This window comes from Caenorhabditis remanei, chromosome III, assembly GCF_010183535.1.
Source record: "Caenorhabditis remanei strain PX506 chromosome III, whole genome shotgun sequence".
In the NCBI taxonomy this organism is placed as follows: domain Eukaryota; kingdom Metazoa; phylum Nematoda; class Chromadorea; order Rhabditida; family Rhabditidae; genus Caenorhabditis; species Caenorhabditis remanei.
The window spans coordinates 12306156-12319883 of record NC_071330.1 but is presented as its reverse complement, the minus strand read 5'-3'; the positions used below and the strand labels follow the sequence as shown (position 1 = coordinate 12319883).

General features: G+C 38.6%; 4 protein-coding genes across 4 annotated transcripts; 2 read left to right on the top strand and 2 right to left on the bottom strand.

Annotated features, from left to right (window-relative positions):
• Positions 1–896: 896 nt before the first annotated feature.
• On the bottom strand, positions 897–2375 carry GCK72_010988 (uncharacterized protein; the record flags this gene model as incomplete). The annotated part of the gene is made up of 1 exon (XM_003111574.2): positions 897–2375. The coding sequence occupies one exon, from the start codon at positions 2373–2375 to the stop codon at positions 897–899; it is 1479 nt and encodes a 492-aa protein (XP_003111622.2).
• Positions 2376–4698: 2323 nt separating this feature from the next.
• Positions 4699–5245, top strand: GCK72_010987 (uncharacterized protein; the record flags this gene model as incomplete). The annotated part of the gene is made up of 4 exons (XM_053728143.1): positions 4699–4776; positions 4841–4949; positions 4995–5134; positions 5180–5245. The coding sequence occupies 4 exons, from the start codon at positions 4699–4701 to the stop codon at positions 5243–5245; spliced, it is 393 nt and encodes a 130-aa protein (XP_053587720.1).
• Positions 5246–6299: 1054 nt separating this feature from the next.
• Positions 6300–6891, bottom strand: GCK72_010986 (uncharacterized protein; the record flags this gene model as incomplete). Its single annotated transcript, XM_003111443.2, has 2 exons — positions 6300–6602; positions 6721–6891. 2 exons carry the CDS (start codon positions 6889–6891, stop codon positions 6300–6302), a joined length of 474 nt encoding a protein of 157 aa, XP_003111491.2.
• Positions 6892–9235: 2344 nt separating this feature from the next.
• GCK72_010985 (uncharacterized protein) lies at positions 9236–13341 on the top strand (the record flags this gene model as incomplete). The annotated part of the gene is made up of 7 exons (XM_003111566.2): positions 9236–9324; positions 9862–10299; positions 10841–11270; positions 11810–11875; positions 11924–12022; positions 12869–13003; positions 13189–13341. The coding sequence occupies 7 exons, from the start codon at positions 9236–9238 to the stop codon at positions 13339–13341; spliced, it is 1410 nt and encodes a 469-aa protein (XP_003111614.1).
• Between the last annotated feature and the right edge of the window lie 387 nt (positions 13342–13728).

The following is a 13728-nucleotide window of genomic DNA, read 5'->3' as shown; positions in this document are numbered from 1 at the left end:
CTAGTCTCCTCTTCCCTCACGTTGGGAAAAGATACAGTCTGACGAGGGCGTTCTTTCGTCTCGTCGCTTCTGTCTCGTTCTCACAATCAGTCAGTAGAGTGACGATGCTCCGGCAAAAGAGCTGCGGGAAAAATGATCGATATTCAGAGGACAGCGAGAATTAATGATAATGCTAAAGAAGTGACTAAAAACGGAGAAATTTAAAAGAGAGCAACGTTAATGAAAACGAAAAATCTATGGCTCCTGAAGAACTTCATGGACGCAAAACTAGTTCTCAAATGTCTGACCGACTTTTGGTTTCCAGTTCATAACGGCACGGAATCGATTAATAAGGCCAACATTTCCGATCAACGTAATCCGCCTCCACCTATTAGTTTGAGATGGTGCAGCAGTTTTCATCATTTAAGAAAAATTGCGGTTGAAGGTTTCCAAGAAATCAACAATTCAAATCATTGCTCTATTCTAGAATAAACTCCTCAACTTTTCACATCAAACGTTTTTTAATACACCTAGCAAAGTTCATAGAACTTTGTGCATCTTGAGAAAAGATCTGGAAATTGCAGAATTTTCAATAGTGAGTATTAACCGAACCACGTCCACCTAATTCTCTGCTTTCAGGTATCATCTTTGCCACCGATCTCAACGTGACTTTAAAAGTGCACGGACTCCTCAAACACACTGTTGACTTCGTCAAGATTTAAAAAACGCTAGCAAAAACGAGAGCCCACCTCCCTAATTCACTTTGTTCTTCTATTCCAAGAATAAAAGACGAAGAAAATTAAAACAACCAAAAATTGTTTCAAAATCGATTTATTACCAAAACCAAGAACAATATTACAAGAAAATTGCAATAAAACATCACAAGACACAAGATCAAAATTTATAACAATCCATGCTTAGAAAGCGGAAACCAATCTTTTAACCTTTCTGAGACGGGCAACTTCCATCTCCTTCAAGAGTTGAATGTGAGAGAGTTCGCTGGCGACGTACTCCTCAAAATCTTTTTTGAGTTTGTCCGATTCAAACATATCAATCACGTCGTCCTCGTCGTCAGCCGAATCCTCGCTGATTTCATCCGATCCCTCATCTTCTGATTCCAACTGATCATCCGACGCGTCCTCCTCTTCCTCGTCTTCCGAGTATTGACTGTATTCTTCGTGCGAGGATTCCTCTTCCGATTCAAATGAACCGTTCGAGCTATCCTCCTCCGAATATTCAGTTTCAGCTCCCAAATCCTCATTCTCGTTTCCAAATCGCTTGGTGTTCTCCATCATTTTAACCAGTTTCAACTCCTTCTGTTCTCTTCTCTGAACCAGAAAAGTTCTCACCACGTTTGGTGGAATGTCGACGTATTCTCCTCTGATCATACAGTATCCCTCCTTTTTCAGTCTTTCATCATTCCCTCTCATCACAATTGATTTCGTATTCTCGTGAGAAGCCACAAAAAGAATACTCGACGACGTACTCTTCTCTGGATTGAACTCTGCTTCCGGGCAATAGATTTGCTGGAATTGGAACTTGGATGCATCATAGATATACTTCTCCATTTGTTCCGTTTCCGTATTCCATACATGAATGACATGTGTGTTGAGAGAAGTCGAGAACTCGGAATATCTCGGGAACAGATGACTTTCAGAGACGAAACGAGGGCAGAGAAAGCATTGGAAGCCTCCTCTCATTTCTCTGGTTGTCTCATCATAGGCAAATGTCAGATAGTCATCTCTGTGAAGGTAGAAGATGACTTCCTTCTGCGAATGAGGACAGTATCTGATCTTGTACTGTGGGAGGGTTCGAGTGTACGGGTCCTTCTCTGCTTCCTCTCCGACTTCTTCAGATTCCTCCAACGTCTTCACTGGTCTAGATGGAATCTGGATCCATTGTCCTCTCACCCACACCATCTTCTTCACTGATCCATCTTTTCCCTTCTCAATTGACATTCTTCCCTTCCAGTCATCGATGATCATTACAATGCTTGACGGGGATCTATTTCCAACATGATACTTGAGATCAGGCTCTTCCACTTGCTCGAATTGTCCAGATTCCAGAGAATAGACGTATTGTTCCATCTTGGAAGTCGCCCGATTGAAAGCAATCATCACTTCCTTCTGGAGTCTATCACTAAAGATTCCATATTCAGGATACAAATCCTCCTCGTTGACTACAGTAACCGGTGGTTGAACCATCTTCTGAGTCTTCGAATCGAATCGGAAGTCCTTAGAATATCCATCCCGTTGAACGACTTTGAAGATTGTCGCATTCAAGGCGGGGCACTGATGGACATAAGTCTTCGTAGACGGTCCGGATTGGTAGATTGGGGCACCGTAAGCCGCTAATTGTTGTAGTTGGTTGGGAAAAGCGGCATACGGGTAAACCATCGTGTTGCTTTCTGAAATGAAGAACATTCAATACTGGGGGATAGGAAAGATAGGGATACGGAAATGGTTATCAGAGAAAAAACGAAGGTAAGGGAAGAAAGGAAGAGAAGGATCACCATCCACTATGCATATTCTCGGGATGACTGATTGAATAGTCTGCTCCCTTAGTCTGCATCCTTTCTGTGGAACAACGCTCAGATGCGTTCTCACTAGAGCGTGCTGAACGCTGGAGCTGTGGGAACAAGAGAGGAGAAGAATCAATCGGAAGAAGTGGGGGAGGAGAAAAGACGAGTCACCATCCACGATGAGTCTTCTCGGGATGAATGACTGGTTACTCGTCTCTTCCCTTACGTCGATCAAGACTTTCGCTGCGTACCATCTGTCACGTTCTCAGTAGAGCGCGGTTCGATTGATCGAAGTGATCTGGGAAGAATCGCTCAATAATGAAAAGGTTATATTAGTGAAATGGGTTGGGAAAGGAAGGGATACGAGAGGATTATCGGGGGAATTGCAAATGGAAGGGTAGAGAGAAGAGGAGTCACCGTTCACGATGAGTCTTCTCGGTATGACTGACTGAATTTTCTTTTATTCCCTTACGTGAATCAAGACGCGCGCGCTCGTTCGCTGCGTACCATCTGTCACGTTTGCATCTGTCACGTTCTCAGTAGAGCGATGTTGCATTGACGCTAGAGCTTTGGGAAGAACACTCGATATTTCGAAATTCAGAAGACAACGTGAATCGATGATATTCCGAGATTCTTCTGAATGTCTGTTGGTAGTTTCACTTCCCCATAGTCTATGGGCCATAGACAGATAAGTTTGACCCTAGGGTTCCATTTTTTGCAATCTGAATGAGCTAAATCCTTAAAGACTGTGAATCTGAACTTTGAAAGAATAAATGTATTTAGCTGGGACAAGAGAATGAGATAAGAATGAGATTTCACAGGGAAACAACATGAGAATGAGGCCGAAAGTCGGTAAAATGCTATTTCGAAATGAGAATTCACAGAAAACGAACGGAAAAATAAAAGTAAATATTTAAAAATCATCTCAATATCTCCCTCCATGACTATTCCGATGATTCGCCGCATTCCGATCAGATCCACCACGACGACGATCATATTGTTGTTGTTCTGGACGCTGATGACGTGGAGTATTCTGATGATATTGATTCTGATGACGGTCAGTGTAGGCTGGAGCTGAACGATGTGATTGTTGTTGCATCATGTTCACAAAGTGTTGATGCGGAAGTATTTGGGGAGTGTTGAATGCTGGAGGGCCCCCTGGAACAATAAATACTGCGTGGGAGGTTCTGTGTGTCCGTTTTTCCGGATGTACAAAAATCTATCTACGTCTAGATTACTTGATGCCGTAGTGTGTCTGTATGCTAAGGTTTTTAAAACTTGAATTTCCTATGTGTGTCTGATCTACCGGGTGTTATTACATGAAGTTTTCTAAAACTCTATGCTCCGTTTTTTCTGAATGCTGTCTGTCCGCTGCCTGTGATTCCGGATGTCCAAATTTCTTATGTTAGCTTTTCCTTTCATTTGTAATAATTCTGTATATGCCCAACTGTATCTTTGATAAAACTGAAACTGAATCTGTCTGTTTCTCTGTTCGTCCAGATGTCTGTCTGTCCATCTGTTTTTCCGAATGTCCATACTTCTATCAAAACTTGTCAAATTTCGACTCGGCTCCAAGAAAACGTACCTATTTTTTGACGAAATATTTTGATTTTTTAGAAAATTTTACATCAAAAAACTCTAATTTATTGATGCAAAACTAGTTTTTGATTGAATTCGGAATTATAATCGAAAATTCGACATTTTCGGAAAAAAAAAGAAAAAAGTCAAAAATTAGTTCAAAAATTTTTAGAATTTTAAACTTGACTAGTTTGGATAAAACTGAAACTGAATCTGTCTGTGTGTCTGTTCGTCCAGATGTATGTCTGTCCATCAGTTTATCCGAATGTCCATTCTTTTCTCATTTTTTCTTACCTCCGCTTCTCCAACTTCCTCCTCCTCCTCCTCCCATCAACGGCGGCGGTGGTGGTGGTGGAGGCAGAAGTTGATATTCGTTATGTTGTCGATTCTGATGACGTGGTTGCCACGATGAATCACGTCCGCCGGAAGAAGAGTTTCTGCTGAAAGAAAAACGGAGAAAATTCAACATAAATCGGAGTGATTTTTTGGTTTTCTGCCCAGATATGGCTATGATGTTTGACATGTTGGAGGGAAGGAAAAATCCAATTTCTTTATATTTTTCTAGTTTTTTTTCTAGCGATGTTTTGAGAATGATTTTCGTATAAAAGGAGCCTGAAGCTATGGATTCTCATATCTTCCTGAAAATGAAGGCTTGTTTCGTTCTTATGGCTTTGATCGCCGTCGCTGCTGCACAATCGGTAAGTCTATGGGTGAAATTTTGACTAGAAATGGCTAAAAATTCACAAAAAAGCGAAATTGAAGGGATTTGGTAGGCGTAGAAGCCGTGAATCCTCTTCGGAATCAAACGAAAGACGTCGTTTTTTGCAGTTCTCGTTGGGTGGACTCACTCAGCTGCCACGTGGACGAATGGGTTAGTTGGCAGCTGGAATTGTTTCACTAGAAATGTAATTTTCAGTCTGCTCTGCTGATGCTCGATTCACTGTTCAAATCGATGGAACGACTACAACTGCCCGTTGCACTGACGCCGCAGCGGATATGTCAACCAGATGCCCAGGATGTTGTGAATCTGTTGCATTGGCCGCTGGATTGACTACCGTAAGTTGTTACAAAATCAGAAAAATATGAAAAGAGAACTTTCAGGATTTGGCCGGCGCCTTCCCATCGAACAACGGAAGAAGCTGCATCTGCTGTCTCAGATCTAACTGATTTCAAACTTGTCTTTTTCGAATAAATGTTTCTATTTCTCTCCTTGAGACCAGAACCGAAGGGAATTTGAAAATCAAAAGTAATGTGACTTGAAAACTATTGAGAAATGTGTTTTTTTCGTCATTTTTGAAGCCAAAATGGCAAAATTTTTCGCATTTTGAAAATTTCAGATAACTTCGCATATCACAGTCTCCAACACTGCGAAAAAGAACTGCAATAAAGTTTTTTTTTCCGGTTTCAATTCAATTATTTTATTTTTTGCACTGAAAATGCTGTATTTTCAGGTTTTCAGACGTTGCAATGGATGAAAAAAGGTCACATCCATCGGAATTGTGGAAAAATTTAAATTTTCTATCGAAGGAGCCAAAAAACGTTAATATTGGTAAGAAATTGGCTTTGTTGATAGAGAAAAACAGATTTTCAGAAAAGTGAGTATATCTTTTTTGGTACTCGTTTTCAAATTAAACTGACAGAGAATGTACTCGAGGATGCTCTCAAATTGTGGCATTTCTTGGAAAAAGAATTGACGGCTGAAATAGCTGGTTATCATATTTTTCCGAAAATCGGTTTTTCTGTATCAAAAAAGTTATTTTCTGAACAAAATCTACGTTTTCTGGTTCATAAGATAGAGAATTGAATATTCCACAATTCTGATGGATGACGTTTTTTCATCCATCGCGACGTCTGAAAACCTGAAAATACTGCATTTTCAGTGCAAAAAATAAAAGAATTGAATTAAAACGGGAAAAAATCGGCTTCACGTTTCTTGTAGTTCTTTTTCGCTGTGTTGGAGAGACCGTGTACTCACAGAAGTTCGAAATGTTCAGTTTTGGCGAAATTTTTAGCGTTTTGAGAATTTGAGATTATTTTGCTTATTAAAAACTTGTTCACATGGCATATTCACATGTTATTCTGTAATTTTTTCGACTTTTAGCTAGATTTTAGCCTTCGAAAACTTTTGAAGAGTAATTTCTACTAAGTAATCCGGCGATGCAACCTGATTTTCCCCTTTTCTTGTCAAATTTTCCCTCATTTTACCCAATGTCTTGTTTTCTCACCTATTACTCCTTGAATTTCTGTCCCAATCTCTTACACCACCACTATCTCTCGAATGCGGGCTTCGATCCCTCTGATAATCCCTTCTATTATCATAACTACTTCTTCGATCTCTGTCTCGTTCTCTATCTCCTCCACCCAAATCAGCCATCATCACTCTAAACCTCTCCTCAATTTCTCCTCGTTTCCTTCTGTATAATTCCTCTTGTTTTGTTCCGTTTCTCGGCTTTACGTTGATCTCTTTATTGAATAATTTCACTCCGTTCATCAATTCGATCGCGAATAGTACAGTTGCCTCGTCCTAAAGAGACAATTTATTTAAAATTATACATTCAAGCGTAGGTTTCAGACTGAAAACAAACAGTTTCAGAAAAAATTGCCAAAAATAGTTTTTTTGTCAAAAACTTTGAAATCCCCACCTCGAACTCAATCAATGCATATTTCGCCCTGGAATCTTTGATATCTCGAATCATCACTTTAACCACTGGTCCTGTCTGAATAAACAGCTCTTCTAGTATCTCTTCGTCGACTTGTTCGGCAAAACCGCCTACATAAATCATGCGTTCTTCTGGTGGCGAATCATGAGACATTTCCCTACTGAAAATAGTAATTTTTAAGTGAATATTTGTGAAAATGATGCGAAAAACAAAGGGCAATGTTGAATATGTGCTGAAATTCAGCCGAAAAAAATTAATTTTAAAATAAAGAGCTAAAATGCAAACGTGCTCCATGGCTATGCGTTGAGAGTGAGAGACGCAGATTTTGCTGGCGCATTTCTCGTTTTTGCTGACGTGTTTTCGGTGCCACGAAAAGCCAACAAGACATGGTATTACGAAGTTAAAACTAGTTATTTCAGCAAATTTGTACAACCTTTCGCGTTTTTTTGTAGTTTTAATAAAGTTTGAGTGTTATTCCGTGTTTTTAGTGAGTTGAAATAGGTGGGAACGCGGGAATAATTGGAGAAATGAAGTAGAAAAAGTCTTTTTTTTTTAAATAAATGAAAATGAAGGATTGCTTCGTTTCCAGACAAACTAGAGCCCATAAAGAACCCAAAACCGATAGAACCTGAATATCAATATTTCTAAATTATAAATTCGCTCTCAAGGACCCTTGAAACCTTCCTTCTCTCTTTTTTCTCACTTTTTCCAAAATTTTGCTGTTTTTTCATTTCATTCCTCATCTTTTTTCTTGCTAATCCTCCTTATTGTCACCTTGGCCCTGATCTATGACAATTCCTTTAATTTTTCGCGTTCTCAGAATCCGAAATGACTCACAGTTGACTTTACCCGTTTATTTACACCGTTTTTGTTGGCATAGGTCAGAAATTCTGACAACTTTTTTCTAATTTTTCGAAATCCTTTCTAGTCTTTTCTACCTAAATTCTCACGTTTTTCCCATTTTCTTCACCTACAACCCGATGTAAAAGCATCATCATAAAAACAACAAATCACGGGGTGTAAGGATAAGGCGATCTCAAAATACTTGAGAGATAGAAAATAAGAGAAAAGGACAAGTGTAATCAGTTGCTGCGTCTGTTCGTCTGTGTTGATAAGGAAGAGGAAAAGAAATCACAAAAGTGCTCAAAAAGTTTTTTTTGTGATTTTTCCCGATAAAAATTGAGGTTTGATTCTATTTTGTGTCTATTTTTTTTGTGGTAGTTTCTGATTCTCATGACGCAAAATTTTTGTTTAGGTACTTTAAGGTGACGTTGCCTAAATAATAATGAGAGGAAAAGTGGTTTTCTTTGTAACATTTCAATTTTTGATGGTGAAAATACAGTATTTTTGCTGTAAACTTTGGCCCAACTTTCTATTTCAATTTTTTTTTGAATTTTTTCTTAATTCCAGACTTCCTATCCTATTTTCTAATTCTCAGCCATACAGTCAACTCAAAACCCATCGAACCCACTTCCTCGTCTCCTCCAGCTTCTATAAAATCAATAATATTCCCGTTGGCCCCATTTTCCCTTATCTGGGTCTCCTCTACCCAACCCTCTCATTTCTCCACACTCTCTCCATATCCAATTTCTTGGCTAATTGCCAAGAATGAGGAATACGAGAATGTCTTCTCCCCCTTTCCACTCCAGCTGTCACCATTGCTCGCTTCTCATCTCTTATAAGCAATTTCGTAGTCATTCCGTATTAATTCATCACAAATTTGGGTAAATGCTCATTTTCATTCATCAAAAATTAGTCAGAGAAGGTCGGTGTATTTCTAGTGACGGAAATTAAGAAAAACGCGTCGAAGGCGCCCTTGATTCTCCTGGAACAACGTTAATCCTCTTCAAAACGCGCCACCGACACCCCAACCTCCCTACTACAAACTACATAATCCTATGTATAATCCAGTTGTAATCTATTCCACTCTCATAAATTCAGTTTATAGTACATTGTCCTCCGTCACCGCCGGGTATCGCCCTTTCCGCACAGAGACCGCGTGTGTCTGCGTCTCTTCTCTCTCTCTAGATTTGCCAACTCAAAAAGTTTTCTTTCCCTCACTCCCTGTATTTTCTCCCGAAAGTTTGCCTAGTTCTGTTAGCTCTCTGAGCAGTTTTTTTCGACACTCCGGGTATTGCAACCTTTACCTTTCCTCTCGGGGGTAAAATTGATCTGTACTACGATTGGGGGCTCTCACTCTAATCAAATAGACTCTTTTTCTTTAAATTTTTTGATTTTTTGAAGACAAAACTTTACGTTTTTGAGGTTATAAGGCCTGAAGTATTTCGGTTTTTTTAACGATTTCATGCTCAGAATGGCTAGTTTTCATTCCGAAAAGTATGATTTTATACTTGAAAACGCGCCGACGTCGCCCCAGTTCAGAACGCATTTCTAACGATTTCTTGTCCTTTTTCGTCGCCTTTCTCAGTCTTCAGTCTCACTTATCTTCCTTCTATTCTCATTTTTCTCATTAATGCATAATTTCACATTTTCAGAGATGGCAAAAAAACAGAAGAAGTCAACAGAGAAAGCGGAACGAACGGTTGAGTTCAAAGAGCCAGAAAAGCCATCGAAGAGTGAGGAGAGGTTAGTGTCTAATCCCTCCTCCTACACATCGAACAACAAAAGGACATAGAGAGAGATTGAAATCTCATTGAATTTAGTTCGCCGCAAAACGGAAGAGATGAAAAATGACCTATTTGATGGAGGAAACTTTGGTTTTAGTTTTTGAAAATTTTTTTTTTCGCATTTTTAATTATAAAAGTTCTTAATATAAATGTATTAAGAATACCTCCAAAACCATGAAATTATCATTTTAGCCTGAAACTTTAGTTTTTTGATAAATTTTCTGCGATTTTCAGCTGGAAAACACATGATTTTAATTAATTTTCTGTGTGATTTCTGTAAATTTTTATATTTTTTTCAAAATTCAAAAATATGCAGCGAAAATCGGTGCTACTTCGAAACTAGTTCTTATCCGCGCGGTTTCTTAGTATTTCTTATTATTTCGAATAGCCATCCGGCCCGTAACAAATCAGAAATATAAAACTCGCCGAGATCTACATTGTGGTGTATTTTTCAGCTCATAATATTGAGTTTTAAGCGAGAAATTCCTTTTTCCAGATTAAAACCAGCCGGACGTGGAATGAAGCCATCGCCATCCCTGAATACATTAAATCGAATGGAACGAGAAACGATAGTAATCTGGAAGAAACCAATCACAACAATCTATTATGCACTGATGGAAATATCGAATCTCGGAATTGAGTTATTCTTCAAAATACTCTCTCACAAACTTCTTCTCGTACTGACATTCATCTCAATCGGATTAGCAATTTACGGGTATCATGCACCTGGAAGGCATCAGGAACACGTACAAACTATTGAGAAACATATCCTTTGGTGGTCATGGTGGGTACTGTTGGGAGTACTGTCATCGATTGGATTAGGATCTGGTCTGCACACGTTTTTGATCTATTTGGGACCACATATTGCGGCCGTGACAATGGCTGCTTATGAGTGTCAGAGTTTGGATTTCCCGCAGCCACCGTATCCAGAGAGGTGAGTAGTTGGACTTGTGGACGGCCAGATCTCAAAAAAAATCTAAGCCAGACTTAAACTTCTCCTTGTTCACATTGATATTGAAATGCACAATTTTCAGCTGAAACCAATATTTTCACTAGGGAAGGTCATGGAGTCATTTTGGAGTTATGGAACGTGGCCTTTATCGTTGGAAGGCTGGGAGAACTCTGAAATATATATATATTCAGTTTTTGCTCTCGAAGCCTGGTTTTCGAAAAAAAGGTCAAATTTAAGAAAAATGACAATTTATTACGCGAAATTTGTTAGAAAGGTAATAATTTGTCATTTTTCAAAAACTTTGACCTCGTTTTTCTCGAATACCAGTCCTCGAAAACAAAAACTGAGTATATATTTGGAATCAGCGTTTTCTCAGCTTTCCAAAGATATAGGTTACGTCCTATAACTCCAAACTGACTCCATGGCTTTCCCTAGTTAGTTCAATTTATTCAAAAATTGGCAAAAAACGATAGTTTGAGAAGAAACATTGCATTTTCGAAAATCAACATTTTTCCTTTTCCAGTATCCAATGCCCATCGACCAAATCTAACATCGCTGTCACATTCTGGCAAATCGTCGCCAAAGTTCGTGTCGAATCACTTCTTTGGGGAGCTGGAACTGCTCTCGGTGAGCTCCCACCGTATTTCATGGCTCGTGCCGCCCGAATCTCTGGACAAGAACCAGATGATGAAGAGTATCGAGAATTCTTGGAATTGATGAATGCGGATAAGGAAAAAGACGGAGAACAGAAGTTGAGTATGGGAGAGAGAATCAAGAGTTGGGTGGAACACAACATTCATCGATTGGGATTCCCGGGAATTCTTCTGTTTGCAAGTATTCCGAATCCATTGTTCGATTTGGCTGGAATCACTTGTGGACACTTTTTGGTGCCGTTCTGGAGCTTTTTTGGAGCAACTTTGATTGGAAAGGCTCTTGTTAAGATGCACGTCCAGGTGGGTTTAAAAAAAATTCTTGACTGAAAATCTCTGCGACTATACAGTACCGCTCAAAAGTATATTAAGTTTTGCCTTTTTCAATTGAAAATGCCCAACTTTGAGTGTGTGTCATAGTAAAACTAACTGTCCCACAAAATAACGTTTCAATAAAACATACAGAACAAAGGTAGAGCTTCATTTTTGTAGTTGACCACTTTTTTATACGGGGACTCCCTGGAGAGTTATGGTCCTTTTAAGTGGACAGCTCAAAAATCGCACTATTTTGCACTGAAATGAGTTTATTTGATGGTGAAATTACTTTGTCGATATGTAACTTGCTAGGAAATCTCCGTACAAAAGTGTTTCCAACTACAAAAATGAAGCTCTATTCTTGGTCTGTTCGATCCATAAAAATTTATTTTGTGGGACAGTTAGTTTTACTATGACACACTCTCAAAGTTGCACAGTTTCAACTGAAAAAGGCAACACTCAATATACTTTTGAGCGGTACTGTAGATATCTTTTTCAATCCCTTTATGTTTTTCTCTTTTTTTCAGATGGGTTTCGTCATCCTCGCCTTCAGTGATCATCATGCGGAGACATTTGTCAAATTACTCGAGAGAGTGAGTACACTTTCCCTCCAATCTATATGCTAATCCGTCCTATTATAGATTCCCGCTGTCGGACCACACATTCGTAAACCAATCAGTGATTTATTGGAGAAACAGCGGAAGGCACTTCACACGACACCAGGACAACACTCTGAACAGGTATACGGTAGTTTGATTTATTGAAAAGAGAATGGAGAGAAGGAATTGTTTAATACAAAATGCTGTCCTGAGTTAGAAAATCGGAATAATTTCCTAAAATCGGACAAAAAGACGCACAGACAGACTCTAATTCTCTTTTCTCTTCTTTTTTTTAAATTGATTAGGACATCCGGACATATCAGAACACTGACAGACTTTGTTACATCCAGGGCTATACGAAATTTTTTTTTCGGTTTTTTCGGTGTGTTTTCGAAAATAAATCGGATTGTTTCCGAAAAAACCGTTCGAAAAATTTTGGTAAATTTCTGCTAAAATTTTCAAAAATTTCATACAAATTCAAGATTTTTGCCTCCGCAAATCTCATTTTTCAGAGAGTTTTCTTGAAATTGTTTTGTCGAATTTCTGATTTGTGACAGTTCGAGCATACGAGTCACCCGAAATGCTGAAATTATCAGTTCTGAGCTGATTTTTCGAGCTTTTTCGATTGAAATCTGTATTGTGGACATCTGGACACAAGCGCACAGACAGATATAAAAACTTTTAAAAACAGCAAATATTTCACATTTTTAAAATTCTTTCTCCCTGAGCTTAACACTTTTTATAACTAAATACCAGACTTGTCACGGGCCAGGACGATCTGAAGTCAAAAATATTCTCTGTCCGGTCCGGCCCGCTTTGAAAAAAGTTTGAATTTTCGAAATTTTTTGAAAAAAGTATAGTTTTCCACAAAAAAATTTATAATTTAATCAAAAGGTAAATATGTCTGATAATTTAAGCGAATTTTTGACAACTGTGGCCTCACCGACACACCTACAGTATTTCTCTCAAATTCAAATTCATTTTCAGAGTACGTCACTCCTCGCATTCGCCCTCTCTGCAATGGTCACCGTCATGATTCTTTTCTTTTTCCTGTCAATTGTCAATTCTTTGGCAAAAGACTATCACAAGAGACTATGGGAACGAAAACGTCGCCAGAATAAGGTCGAGTAATTAGGTACAAGAGGACATCAACGAGGAGATTTTTAAAAAAAATTTTCTAATTATAATCAATTTTTTTTCAAAGAAAACTAGCAGAAATTACAATTCCAAAGAGCTATCAAAATCTATTTTTATTGCCAAAAATATTGCTATTTATAGTCATTTTTTCAACTCTCAATCATCTTCAGGATTTGATAGACGAGGAGAATCAGAAGTTGGAAGATTCAGAAGATCTGGATTCAGAAGACATGGATTCAGAAGACGTGCCCCCATCAATCACCCCGTCATCGTGTCCTCTGCTGTTATCCGAGGAATTTGAAGGCGTAGTCGTCAAAAAATGATCAATTTCTCACTTTCGAATATTTCTATGCATGAGCAGCACTTCTCTCACTACTTTTTTGATCTCACCAAAGCAAAAAACCGAAATTTTGAACTAAAAACAAAAAATCAATCAATAACATTAATATCTTTTCCTCGGATAACATCAGCACGATTTCTCCCGAAACTACAAACTACACCGGTGGCGGAAAAAAGAAAAAAGAGCACGTCTTCTGAATACCTGTTTCTTCTGAATTCCTGAATCTCCTCCTCTTCGACTTATCCTTTTCCGACTAATTTTTGACTTAAAATTCCCATTTTTCTATCAAAAATTACCTGTCAAATCCCAAAACTCCTCCATGAGGACTCTTATTCCAAATCCCTTTTTCTCTGTTGTGCAATTCACTTCT